This window comes from Chelonia mydas, chromosome 3, assembly GCF_015237465.2.
Source record: "Chelonia mydas isolate rCheMyd1 chromosome 3, rCheMyd1.pri.v2, whole genome shotgun sequence".
Taxonomy (NCBI): domain Eukaryota; kingdom Metazoa; phylum Chordata; order Testudines; family Cheloniidae; genus Chelonia; species Chelonia mydas.
In genome coordinates this window covers 60,384,460-60,398,818 of record NC_057851.1, presented here as the reverse complement: position 1 = coordinate 60,398,818, position 14,359 = coordinate 60,384,460, and the positions used below count along the sequence as shown (strand labels likewise).

Below are 14,359 nucleotides of genomic sequence, written 5' to 3'. Positions count from 1 at the left end.
CATAGACCCAAACCTTTGGATCTTAAGAACAATGAAAAAGCAATCAGGTTCTTAAAAGAAGAATTTTAATTAAAGAAAAAGTAAAAGAATCACCTCTGTAAAATCAGGGTGGTAAATACCTTACAGGGTAATCAGATTCAAAACATAGAGAATCCCTCTAGGCAAAACCTTAAGTTACAAAAAGACACAAAAAACAGGAATATACATTCCATTCAGCACAGCGTATTTTACCAGCCATTAAACAAAAGGAAATCTAACGCATTTCTAGCTAGATTACTTCCTAATTTAACAGCGTTTCTGAGACTGCATTCCTGATCTGTTCCCGGCAAAAGCATCACACAGACAGACAGACCCTTTGTTTCCCCACCCCTCCAGCTTTGAAAGTATCTTGTCTCCTCATTGGTCATTTTGGTTAGGTGCCAGCAAGATTATCTTAGTTTCTTAACCCTTCACAGGTGAAAGGGTTTTGCCTCTGGCCAGGAGCGATTTCATAGCACAGTATACAGAAAGGTGGTTACCCTTCCCTTTATTTTTATGACAAGGCCCAAAACTCTCTTTCCTAAAAAGAGGCTTGACAGTAGTCAAGTGAGGCCCAGTAAAATATAAGTAAAGTGAAGTGAAAAACTCAGCGGCAAGTTAGAAATAAGTTAGGCCATAACCCTAGGTTGTGTTGTAAACATGTTATGGTCCTAACTGGTTTTATAAGTGTTTTAGATAAAATGTTAACATTTTGGAAAACACTACCTTTATTGGTAGTTATTGGTATGGTATTTACGCAGATGTTAATTAAGATGATGCTTAATGTTAAGTAGCCAATGGAAAGCAAAAAATATTTTATGAGAGCAGAAATGTAGATATGGTGAAAGGCAGATTTAATGATAATTAAAGGGCATTATTAAAATTGATTATAAAAAAGGGTAGCACGCTAATTTTACCTTTGGAGAAAGGCTATAATCCTTTCTCCTCATTTAGGGACTGAATACCCATAAATGCATCATTTCACCTGATAATGTGAATATCAATGCATTACCAGCACCTTTTTCTTTGGTATCAGAAAATAGCGGGAGTAAAACCTCCTCCCTCTGAATTCTGTTGGAATTTCTACTGTATTGAGAGCCAGAAGTGACTCAACTTCCAGCCTGTGTAGCATGCTCTTGTGAGAAGGGGCTGGGAAAAGGAATGAGGAATGATGTGCAGAATAGGAAGTGTGTGGAATTGAATGGAGTATTCTAGTTCTATTATCTCCATAACCCAACAATCTGTCATTACAGTACTCCAAACCCCACAAAAATGAAAATGGTGATTGCCAAAAAGTTGGTTGGGGAATTACAAAACAATCCACTAGAAGTTGCAGACAGTTCCCAATTGACAAGTCAAATTTGCTGCCTCAAAGACAAAGCTGGATGTGCAGAGGATGCTGATCCTTTTGCCTTTGACGCTTTCTTGAAGGCTCAGAATGTCTGTGTTCAGCGTAGTAAGACTGCCTATTAAAAGATTGAGGCCTAGCTGGTTTCCTGTTTAAAGCAGGAGTATACAACTCCAAACATCTCAAGGTGACACAGGAGTCCTTTAAAGGATGCAAGAGTGCATCAGTCTTGAAAATGAATAAATTACATCCCTCAAAAGGAAAGTCTATAGCAACCTCTACTTCCTTATGAATGCCAGAAGCTTCGAGCCAGGACAATCTTCTCCTGGTAATCAGGTTGCCATAGAGACTTGGCCACAATATCTGATGCATCAAGAACTGTGGGACATACTATTAGCTGCCTTCTAAAATTAAAGACTTATTTTTCCCTGTGGTTCTGCAGGATTTTATCAGCAAATCTGGAGATGTAGTCGTAGTCCAAATGGTCATATTTCTCCAACACCACCTGGAATACTACGATTCTCATCTGCAGGCTTGCATATGAGCAATTTTTAGGGCTCCTTGTCACATAGGGCTGATCTGGGAGGACCTTGATGCTTTGTTCTTTTGTGGACCAATAACATCATGAGGGATACTGGAGCCAGACTGTAAATAAATTTGCTGAAACCCTGTAGATGGTACTTAGTGTCAATATCTACATGTTTGCAAGTTGGACTTGGAGCAATAGATGCTGCTGTCTGCCAGAGAAATTTTGCAAGGTCCAGGAGATCTTTATTAATGGGCACTGCTAAAATTACCTTACATGGTGATATGCAAGATGTCCGTGAGCTTGTGAGACATCTCCTGCACACCTTCTACCATGATCTCTAGCATGCCTGACGTCCTTGCAGATTGACAGCCCCACAGAGCCCAGCAGGGCCAAGGGTACTGATAAGCATAAGGAGAAGGGGGCCATGGTGGAGTATACCTAGGTAGGGATCCTGTGAACTATAGAACTAGAGTAAAGATAATGACCCTAAATTCCCACAGGCCTATGGGTCTATGGATGAAGATCCCAGGGAATGAGAGGGAAATGGCTCTACTGTTTTCAGAAGCTGAGAAAAAGGAGTATTCCTCCTTGAGTGGTGCAGCTGATGTGGCAGGGGTGTGAGGCAAACCCTCAATCTAACCTCTGGACAGTACCACAGGTGTACTTGGTACCAAGGTATGTGAAGCAGTCCGTATTGAAGGGGGTACCTTAGTGACCAAAAGCCAATGGCAAGACCAGTACCAACGAGACAGATATGTCTCTGGGTGCTGTACAAGTCCTTGGTATTGAAAATTCTGGTTGAAAGGCTTTAGTATCAGGGTAGTTGGTACAATGCGCTTCAGTGCCACGTGGCAATTTTTTTACACTCAGACTTGCTGACTGAAGCCTGAGTAATTTGCAGAAGGACCCCATCTGGGCCTTGCAGCACCCTTCCCCAAGGCTAAATGTGGAGTTTTTGGCTGACTTTGCAAAAGTCTTACATTCAATTTGACAGCATTTCTGTGTCTGTCTGCCTGTAATACCATAACTTTTTCATGCCACATTCAATTAGTTCCAAAATTTCAGGAATTTTCTAGGTATCAATGGCCAGAACCCTATTATTTTTTGGGAAAAACAAAAAATGGAAGGGAATGGGCGACATGTGGAGCCCGTCATCTGGTTTAATAGAGCCACAGCGTCAAGCACAGCTGTAACTGCCTACAGATCAAATAACTGGTTGACTGCACCCATTAACACCTTCCAGCATAAAGATATCCCTGCTCATCCTCCCAGAGTTTAACATGTTGACATCCTGAATGAACTTATCTCCCAGACAAAAAAAATAAGAGGAAATGGGGACATGCACATAGTCCTGCATGCGGGGAGAATGGGGGCGGGGGGGGGGGCACTGGTAAGGGTGAGGGGGATGCAGAGTCCCTAGCATGAGAGGGAAGGGGGATAAGGGGTGCACACAGAGCCTCTGGCAGGGTGAGAATAGAGGATGCTGCTATAGGGAGGGGGACTGGGTGCACACAGAACACAAGGTAGGAGGGAAATTTGGGAAACCTTGATGTGGGGGAAAAGGGAATGAAGGCCAACGGACAAGGTAGGAATGGGAGGCATACAGAGCCACTGGTGTGAAGAGATGGGGGGGAGTGTTTTGTAGGAAGTCCTTGATATACAGGGAATGGGAAGGTGGAAGACAGGGAACTTATGGGGTGGAGTGGAAGAACACAAGAAGCCCCTGGTGTGTTTAGTAACCTTGGTCTACAGAAGCTACAAAGTGAGAGACTTGCTAGTATGCTTTTCTGAGCTGAAGACCCATGAAAGATCTAGACCCAGATCTCCTTTTAGAGTGAGAATACTCTTTCTCCCTATGCTGGGGTGTGTACCCCACACAGGCCCTGAATGGGCTAATGTGGGCCTGAGAGGCCAATTAACATACCAGGCTGCATCTGGAGGAGGAACAAGGATTAAGTGATCATAGAGCGCAGCTGAGCGGAAGCAGGCTGTTTAGTAGAAAGAGAGCACATTTGTAGCAGAAAGGGACCGCAGGGGGAGCATCTGCAATCACTGTCTGGGAACAGAGAGGAGTGAGGAGGAAACCCAAGGGAAGAGAAAGCCCTGGGATCCTAGCCGGGTAGGAGAAAGCTGGGAAGAAAAGCTGTGCGGCAGGTGAAGGGAACACCCCTTAGCACCGGGCCCTGAGAGAAGGGCAGGACCGGGTGAGGGCTGGGAGTTAAGCCTTGAAAAAAAAGAGGGGAAGGCTAGGAAATATTTGGCTATGGAAGAAGGCTCAGACTAAAAGGGAAAGGAATAATAAAGGGGCTTGCAGGAAGGGGTTGTACCCTGAGACTATCCATGAAAGAGAGGGCAGTCTGGGAGAAGACTACTCCTAAAGCAGGTCTCAGAAGAGAGGCTCCAGAGAAGAAGTCCTGAGGGTCGGTGGTTCAGGAGGAACCAGCCCTGGGAGGCAGCCCTGTGTGACAGAGTGAGGATGAACTCTGCAGATCCCAGAAGTGGGCAAAAGAAGTTCAGAGGATTGATTCTGGGAAGGACAGAGTTTTTTGTTCCTTTGAGTTGGGGCATCATTACCCCGGAGGGGACAGAACATTATGTAACTTGACCAGAGGGCCAAGCCATGGAAGACCACAAGAGAGGCTGACAGCCAGCAGGAGGTGCTGAATACAAGGACCGGTTGCAGTCTAGCATCCTGTCACAGTGGGGTGCTATGGGTGGTGAGTACACTACCTTCTACCCCCCTAGCTGTGAGAGCTATTACCAGCTGAGGAGGAATATCATTTAGTGATGCTGTCATAACCATAAGGGTAGCCTAAATTCCTCCTTACCTGTAAGGGGTTAAGAAGCTCAAGTAACCTGGTTGGCACCTGACCAAAGGAACCAATGGGGACAAAAGATACTTTCAAATCTGGGGGCGGAGGGGGGGGAGAGAAGAAGAGGTTTTGTTTTGGGTTCTTCATTTGTGGGGCCATTCGCTCTTGGGACTAAAAGGGACTGGACATCAATCCATGTTCTCCAAATCTTTCTGAACAAGTCCCTCATATTTCAAGCTTGTAAATAACAGCCAGCCAAGGCGTATTAGTTTACCTTTGTTTTCTCAACTTGTGAATTTTCCCTTTGCTAGAAGGAGGTTTATACCTGGTTTTTTGTAACTTTGAAACTAAAACTAGAGGGGGTTCCTCTGTGCTCTTTAAATTTTCTGCTACTCTGTAAGGTTAACTACCAGCCTAAGTTTACAGAGGTGATTCTTTTACCTTTTTCTCTTTAAATAAAATCCTTCTTTTTAAGAACGTGACTGATTTCTCTATTGTCCTAAGACCCACGGACTTGGGTCTATGATCACTTTATAACCAATTGGTTAGAACAGTATTCTCAAGCTTTCCCCAGGAAAGGGGGTGTAGGCTTGGGGGAATATTTTGGGGGAATAGGACTCCAAGTGGTCCTTTCCCTGATTATTTGTTAAATCACTTAGTGGTGGCAGCGATCCCAAGGCAAGAAAGGAATCTGTGCCTTGGGGAAGTTTTAACCTAAGCTGGTAAGAATAAGCTTAGGGGGTCTTTCATGCGGGTCCCCACATCTGTACCCCAGAGTTCAGAGTGGGGAAGGAACCCTGACAGATGTCCACACCAGAGGAGAGGAGCGTAGAGGTGGCAGGAGCATTTTTGATAACCGTTCTGGGTTTTCAGCCTTAGTCACTTCAGTATTTGAGGAGATACACACTCATGTTTCCAGTAAGATATTTTCAGGTGTGCTCCCTCACTTTTTGCATTCTTGAGAATGATCTGCAAAGTGAACACCTGTCAACAATGTGCTTTCTCCCAAACCCAGTAGGCAACTGGTGTATCCATTTTTGAGATGCATTATTGCATCCAAAAAGGGTAATTTTTAAACCCTAGAGACTTCTGCTCTGTCACAGCACACAGAACCTGGGCAGTCTCTCAGGGAAAAAGATTTCCAAACCGAAGAAATGAACAGAAAAAAATCGTATCACTGATTGCTAAACTAATTACCTAGAGCTTCCTACAAATAATGAGATGACCACACAGTAAGAATTCAGCTGCTGCCAAGTTCTGACGGAAAACCCAAGGCAGTGAGAAGGAACTGAGGAGCAACTGGCCACCTTTTGTCCCCTTGGCTAAAGGCAGGGAGACACTCAGGGAGAAGGTGCAGCCTCCAATGGATACTTCTGGTCAAAAGAATCCAAACTTAAGTGCACAAGGCACATGAGCATCAAGAATGGAATATACATAGACAAGCACCTGATGAAGATGAGGGCTCTACTATCTAGGAAGAGAACTCCATAACAACATCCTGTACGTGGATAGGAAACAACGAAAGAGGTAGTATTCTATTGTATGGGCCAGTCTAAAAGAGCAGCAGGTGTGAGTGAATATCAGATACTATTTTCAGGTTTAATGTCATTCAGGTATACAGTGCAGGAAAGAGATGCTGTACAAATACCAGAGAGAATACTAGTTGTTTCTGGGCCTTGCTGTTCCCATCTAGAAGCTAGTCAGATGCCCTATGTTGCTGCTACTGCTCTCTCCAGTTACCCCCTCAGACTGCTTCTGTGGGTGCTGCCTTCTAGAAGTCTCTAGCTGCCTCAGACGCTTCAGTTGCTGCTGCTTCTTCAGGTAGCTGCTTCTCTTCTCCTTGCCGATTGATCTTCTCTGCTTGGTTCCACACACTCACTCACACATCAGTCTGCTGGTTGTCAGCCTTATATTCAGTCCCTAGTCTCCTATGATTTGTTGCTTTTCCAAGACCAGAAATTAGCATAGAACCTCCCTGCCTAATTATACCAGCTCAGCCAATCAGCTTGAATTTATTAGCCTAAACCCTCATGTCATCTAAATCCTCCTTCTAGGTATTAGCATAAGTCTTCCTCCTAATTCCACCCTTCAGGCATTTTTTGAGAGGAAGGTGAGTCATGCCTGTTGAAATCTATTTCACCCCTATCTCTTATCTGCTATTGGTCAACTTAGTCTGTGTCCTCCATTTTGATGTTTTCTAACAGAGAATCATCATTGGCACCATTTTGGATTTTTAACTATCATTAATTATTACTTATCTAAAGCCTTAATTCTAAAAGTAACTACTGTTTTATTTAAGTTAAAGTATTATGATACCGTCACCCCCATTACGATGTAAATTTGGAGAGGTGATTTTCACAATATTTTTCAACCCCTCTGTTTTCCTCTGCATATCTCTGTCCTAGGTGCGGCAAGCTTTTTTTTTTTCCCTCTCTTTTTTCAGAGCAGCTAAAAGCAAAATCTCCTGTGTCACATCGGATGTTGTACAGATTAGTGAATGCTTGCAAAGCACTTTGAACATGTAGAGCACTATAAAAGTGCTAAGTATTATTAATCATTATTCAGATCAAAAGAACCTCCAGTTTATATTTGGACTAGATTTTGCAAGGCCCAAGACACTTGTTTCTCTAAAGAGATGAAATTCTGAAAGTAGTATAGTCCTGATACACTGTCGGCAGCCAGACTGTTCTCTACAATATTACATGTCAGGTAAACCTGGAATATTTCTCTCTCTAATCCTCAGAGTCAGCTTTCAGAGTATTGCTGTAGATAACCTTTAAAGCTACTTTTATTTCTGATTTCACTGTATTGGAAATATTACTAACACATTCTGCTTCAGATTTAATCTGAGTTGACCTGAGTTTTGACAGTTTTATCTGGGAGAAATTTTCACACAGATTCTCAGAAGGGAATATATTTCCCTCTCTCCAGGGAAAAACAGAGCACTCTTCTGCTGGAGAGACAGGTGAACATGGTCAAAAGCATTAAGACAGTGTCACACAAGAGCCAGTTGGTATTATAGTGGGTGCCAAGAAGATCAAGTGGCCTGAAAATACAAAAACCACTGTTCTACAGAGCTATGGAGATTATAGATGAAATGAGGCAGTGGCCTCCCTCTAAGCATGAGTCTGTGGGACCACTACACTCTCTCTGGTGGGCAGAGCCGGGCTAGCCCCATCCCCCAACCCAGAAGCAGAGGAGTAGGACAGGAAGTAGAGAAGGCAGGCCCTGCAGCTCAGTTTGCTAGAGCTACGGAAGGAGACAGACATCTCCAGCCCACTGCAGAACTCCAGAACTGAACCTGTGCTGTGCAGCGCTCTGCCCCGGAGGAGACCGACCCTGGAGAGGAGTTGCTGGAACTGCTGTCCACAATGTACCCGGAGGAGACAGAGGACCCTTGGACTACGGAATCCCCTGCCCTGCCCAGATTGTGGTAGGAAGTAGCCGAGGGAAACCAGACTTTAGTCCGGTTTTGTTGCTGGAGCACAAGTCGGCGTGTTTCAGTGGGATCCCGACTAACCCAGTGGTGGAACCATTTGCCACTAGTAGGCCCCAGGACTGGGGCCAGATGGAGCCAGGTGGGCCCGGGTCCCCCTACCTTCTGCTACCAACCCCACTCCAGAGGTGGTGGCCTATTCACCCCTTGGCCAGTAGGCCTGTGCTTTGCTTGTGGCAGGCCCCAGACTGGAGACTGCGGGCTGCCTTAGCCAGGAGGCTTAGGCAAAAGCCTGCTTCCTGCTCTCCCAACCCAGAAGGCCAGGGCCCCTGTGATTGCCCCTGCTCGAACCCTAAGGCTTTGGCTAGGGACTGCTTACCGCTCTGCCGGCCAGAAGGCCAGAGCCAGACCATTAATCGACTGTTTGTTGCCTGACACAGAGTGGCATCCTTTTGAGCCTAAGCCCAAGGGACCACTACAGGGGACGGCAACCTTCAGCATGTGGCCCATCAGGGTAATCCACTGGCGGGCCGTGAGACATTTTGTTTACTGCCCGCCGCTTCCCGCAGCTCCATTGGCCAGGAACAGCACACTGTGGCCACTGGGAGCTGCGGGGGGGGCATGCCTGTACACGGTCAACGTAAACAAAATGTCTCGCAGCCCGCTAGCGGATTACCCTGATAGGCTGCATGCCCAAGGTTGCCGACCCCTGGACCACTACAATAGAATCCCCAGCGAAAAGCAAATTGACCTAATGCTATTCTTTAGTAATAGAAACTATGCCACTCTCTCTTAGAAGCTTTCCAACTAAGTGACATAAAGAGCATGAAAATAGTGGCCGCCCATACACAGGTCTTCTTCAAGTGAGAGCATAAAAGAAGATATTGACCAGAATGCAAATTTTATATTCCAAGTCATAAATATCCTCTATAAAGAGCTAAGGGATAAACATTAAAAGACATTAAAAACTATTGCCCCAAATGACAACATCAAACTGAGAAACTATAGATCCTGAAATTCATGCTTTATACTTTTGCTTTGGAGGGTATTATTTTATATCCTTCCAACTTTTAGAAGATTTTCCCACATCTTGGATTTTTACAAAGTTCACAGAGTATCAGGGGCTTTGAATGTTGCATGCAGTCTTGGCAATTAACCACTAGAATCTTACAGCTGTAGATTTCTTCGTAGTGAAAGTCTGAGATAATCTGTAGAAACTATAAGAGCTATGCTAATAACATCTAAAAGGTGGCCCAAGAATGCTCAAAGAGGGTCACTAAGCAACGAACCAAGTATACCAGCCAGGATAGAGCATATTTTGTTTTAGCACTCAAACATCTACAATTTTATTTCAGTGTGCTACTTTAAACTGTTCGTTTCATTTTCATGCTCACAGTCAAATGCCATTACTACATCCCTACAGCATGCAACAGGCCCCATGACATATCTTAAACCAGACTTACTGACCTGAGTCCCCCAGGCAACCAGCGTAACATCACTTCCCTCCTGCAGTACCTCAGCTTGAGACAGTGGTATGTAGTATGGTTCCACAGGAACTTGTTCCACTGAATAAATAAAAGTTTACAAAGGAAGCAACAAAGATTAGATTCTCTTACCATGCAGCATTTGACCAAGAAAATGTACTATTCTGAAAATCAAAACAGATAATCTTTAATGTATTTATTAACACTGTACTGGAAACAATAAGCCCAAATTCATGTGAAGTAGTAATATCACAAATCCCAAACTGTGTCAGAGTACAAAATTATGTTTGACAATGATACCGTTATTTGTTCATCACAGTGCTCCATGCCTCATATCCAATAATCTTGAAAAAATAAATGCATACCACTGATACTCAGTAACAATACCCTGATCATCATTAAATCAAAAGGTAGTATGTAAACAAAGTATACATGGTTTTGTGGTGTAATTATCAGCTAATTAGAATGACTTGAAATAGCTTTTTCTAAACAAATATTGCTTATTCACCCAAAGAAACAGTGATCAGAGAAAAGGATTAAAACAACAAAAGCATATGCGGTCTCATCTAAACTTTATCCTATCTTTGCAAGTTTAGGAAGGGTATGCTAACTCAGACAACCCCACCTCTGGGCTGGGAGAGAAAGATTGCCGCCCCTCCCCCTGTATTTTCTGCCCCTCTCTTTCTCTCTCTCTCTCTCTCTCGGCAACTCACCCCGTTCCTTTCGATCGCTAGGATCTGATCTTAGTAAAACAGCTATGTAAGTTTTAGCAGGCACCTGGGAAATCCTCTTCCCAATTAATGGTTCAGCTATCGTTCCCTTACTTCCTTAAAGTTACAGATATCTCCTTCATTGTCCATAACCACATATTAAACAGGAAAAAAATAAGTGTTTCAGAGAGTTTTTAAAAGTTTGCTTTGTACTCATTTTCATATTCTTCTATCTTTAAAGCCAGAATACCTCAATATCATCAGTCTAACCAAAGAGGACGTTGAGGGCAATGAAAATGCTACCTAACATCTAAAATAGATTTCTATATAGAATCATGTCAGGATTTTAAGATCAATCTCAGGACTTTCTACAACTAGAAGTAAATGCTGGAATATTCCACTGTAAAGATTGGATCACTTTGCCAAAAAACTACATCTCCCATTTCTAAGCTTGGATCACAAAACAGAAAACCTTAAAACCGCCACTGGTGCAAGACTAAAGATTGTCTGCCTCTGTCCTTAGTCCAGTGTATGATGAAGGTGAAATTGCACTCTCAGTAGGTTGTTTTTAAAAATAAAATAATGACAACGGCTTGAAGGAGAGTTATTCAAATGATTGCTTCCATACACTGCACTAGTAAAATGCCTCTATCATATTCTGAAGAGCTCACTTAGACATGAGAGGATGCTTCAGTTTCTATGCCTTTTCAAATTCTTGGTTTTTCTGCTGAGACTCAAGAAAAGTGCACATTATGAAGCCAGCTTTCCAACCAGGATTTAGATAAAAACAACCAACTTATTTCCTAAAGATCTTATCTGCTACCTGAAAAGTTCTCTCTACCTATCCCCGCTCCCCAAACACAAAATGAAGCTCTGATCGTGCAAGCAGCTCTGTATGGGCAGACTTCCTCTCCTCAGAGCAATGGGGAACCTGGAAGGTAGAATGTGACTCAAAGTCTGTTCTGCTTCAGGAGGAATACACCACCATACTATGGCACCACCACTCTAACCTTGTGGCAGGTTCAGGGCAAAGAAAAGACTGAGACCTCAGCAAATACATTATTTTAAAAATAAATAAATAAATGCAAAATTAATTGACACTATTTCAAACAATGTTTTTTCTGCTATTTGATCTGCTCTAGAGGTAAAACCTCATTCTAAAAATATATATTAAATGAAAAGTTGATTGACAATGTTAGATTAAACTGCAGAACACAATGAAAAGGACACAACTGTTAGATTCCTGAAAAGTGGAGGAATCTCTCCATCCCTTCACTCAGTTTTAGGGTGTTTATTCCCACTTCTGCTCTTGGATTTCCCAAGCAGCAGGAAATGTAGCTGACCAATCTGATTATTCAAATTCAGCTTCTGACCCATTTCCCTGAAATTAGAACAGGTTCAAGTTTTGTTCCATTTCTAGTTTGCACAGGGCTTGGAAAATGTACATGTAAAATATAAATGACTATCAGGTTTAAAAATCTCATAGTCCTATTTACACACACACTCACACACACGCTATTAGGCCTGATCCTGTGAAGAGTGACAGACATGCTTAACTTTATCTAAGTGGTTCACAGGGCACTAAGTTAGGCACAGGCTTATGTCTACACAGGGTTGGGGCATTGTGCTCTTTACCTTTAGAGGCACCTTTAGTAAGGGAACACATATGAGTCACTATGACAAATAGTGCTATTTAGCTTGTCTCTTCAAGCTGTGAAGTGGCATAAATTCTATCTTCATATCTGAACCAAGCACTTTCATGCACCACAGAATCAACAAGATAAGACAAGATAAGAACTCACCTCTGATCAGAGGCACCAACTTTTAGTTATTCCTGGGTGTACTCCACCCCTGTTCTGCCCGAGGCCTCGCCCCATGCCACTCTTTCCCCCAAGGCCCCCCCCTCCCTGAGGCCCCTGCCCACTCATTGCTCTCCGCCCTCCCCCAAGCTACTCCCCAAGCCACCAAACAGCTGCTCAGTGGCACCACCGATAAGCACTATTTTTTTTCCATGGGTGCTCCAACCCTAGAGCACCCACGGCGTCAGCGCCTATGCCTCTGATTACTATATTTGTCAAATCTTTTATAGCCATACAAGAATAAATCATGATAGTACAACCTAATTTCCTTCTTGGACAGGGTTACTGGCCTATTGGATACAGGGGAAGCAGTAGATGTGAAATATCTGATTTTACCAAGGCTTTTGAAACAGTCCCATTGACATTCTCATAAGCAAACTAGGGACCAGTGATTCTCAAAGTGTGGGGCAGACCCCACTCAGGAAGTGCATAGGAACATTTGGAAGGGCATGCGGTGGGGCAGGGAGGAAGGGCCATGCTTCCAGCTGTGCTCCACCCCCAGTCTTGCTCCACCTCTAGGCCTAACTCCTCCCCCATCCCTGCCTCCAATCCAAACTCCACTGCTGAGGAAGCCTTAGCTGTACAGTAATGGGAGGGAGGGGGGAACGTGACAGATTCTGTTACTGGGGTGGGGGGGGGCACGATTGGGAAAGTTTGAGCACCTCTGGTCTAGATGAAATTACTATAAGGTGGGTGCACAACAGGTTGAAAAACCACACTCATAGTAATCATCAAAGGTATGCTGTCAAATTAGGAGGATGTATCTAGTCAAATCCTGCAAGGGTGTGTCCTGTGTCTGGTGCTATTCAACATTTTCATTAATGACTTAGAAAATGGAGTGAAAAGTATGCTTATAAATTTTTGCAGATGACAGTATCATAAGTGGTCTGAAGTGGCTCAGGAGCATGAGTACCAACCTCAGGGCAGACTGTTAAGAAGCAGGGCACAAACCCCCAACTGGCTATGAATTCTATACTTAGATTTAATCAACCAAGTATAAGTGTAAACTCCTCAGGCACTATAACAACCTAACCATGGAGTCAGAGACAGTCTCCTTGGGTATTCTGGTCTATCTTGCCCCTAGGCAAGCTTCCCTTGGTGAGAGATGGACCCTTACACAAAAAATCACAACAATATTCAGGTTACTCCCAATCCCAAAGGACCAGTCACTTACCCCAGATCAACTGCACTTTACACCAAAGACTCTGAAGAAGAGGGGAAGCCAGGCAAGGAGTGTGAGCATGCAGAGTCCATCTCAAAGAACTCCAATTACAAGTGAGTAACCTTCATTTCTTCTTGAAGTGGCTTCTGCATTCCCATGCATGGGATAGTTTAGTAAGTAGTAACTGCATTCAGGAAGAAGGGACATGAACTGCTAATTAAAAAGGGGTGGAAGAACTACCTTGCCAAACCTAGCATCCAATGTGGATGCTAAATCCAGGGAATGATGTTTGGTAAAGGTGTAAATGGAACTCCATAATCCCTTCTGGGGGGGCGACCAATGCTAACTTACAGGCCTCCTGCATGCATAATCTAGTCCACCTTGATGATGTTTTCAAAATAATAGCCAAGCCCATTTTTCTACATGAATAAGGGGTGGATAGACTCGGGGACTTCCTAAACTCTAGTTCTATCTATATGATAGGTTAGAGCCCATTCTGCATCTGGGATGTATAATCTAGTGTCATCTGGATGATTATGCAGTCTTGGAAAAGACATAAGTAAATTGACTGACTGATTAATGTGGAATTTAGTAACCACTGTGACACTGCACCCCATATTCTTCACAGTGATATTATTATAGGATTGACATATCTTGCATAAAATACATCATAGCTAAGTCATGCGAGACGTCATTGGAAAGGTTACGATCTGCTGAATAAGATTATCCTATTTGTATGTATATATCATTTTTGTGTCCAAAGTTATAAATATTGACTACGTATCTATTTCACATATGGCTATTCCTGGGCAACGCCCACTAGGCAAAAGGCTCTCAGTCTAGATGGCTGGCTGGAAAGGGCCCATTCAAGTTAAATGAGCCATTAGAGGGAACAAGAGGCCTTAGGAGAAGCTTATCTCTGACCTGGGGAGCCTTCCTGAGGACGCTAAAGACCGCCTTCAAGTAATGGCTGCTCTAACAGTACAGGGACATGACAGGG

The 14,359-nt window shown here is 43.6% G+C and overlaps 1 protein-coding gene across 6 annotated transcripts in view; it reads right to left on the bottom strand.

The window, feature by feature from the left end:
- The window catches only part of BCKDHB (branched chain keto acid dehydrogenase E1 subunit beta), a 295,498-nt gene that overhangs the window by 189,560 nt on the left and 91,579 nt on the right, over positions 1-14,359 (bottom strand). For all 6 annotated transcript variants that reach the window (XM_037894371.2, XM_037894372.2, XM_043542562.1 and 3 more), the window contains exon 7: positions 9,612-9,709. In XM_037894371.2, the coding sequence (XP_037750299.1) occupies positions 9,612-9,709 (98 nt within the window). The remainder of the gene's footprint in view (positions 1-9,611; positions 9,710-14,359) is intronic.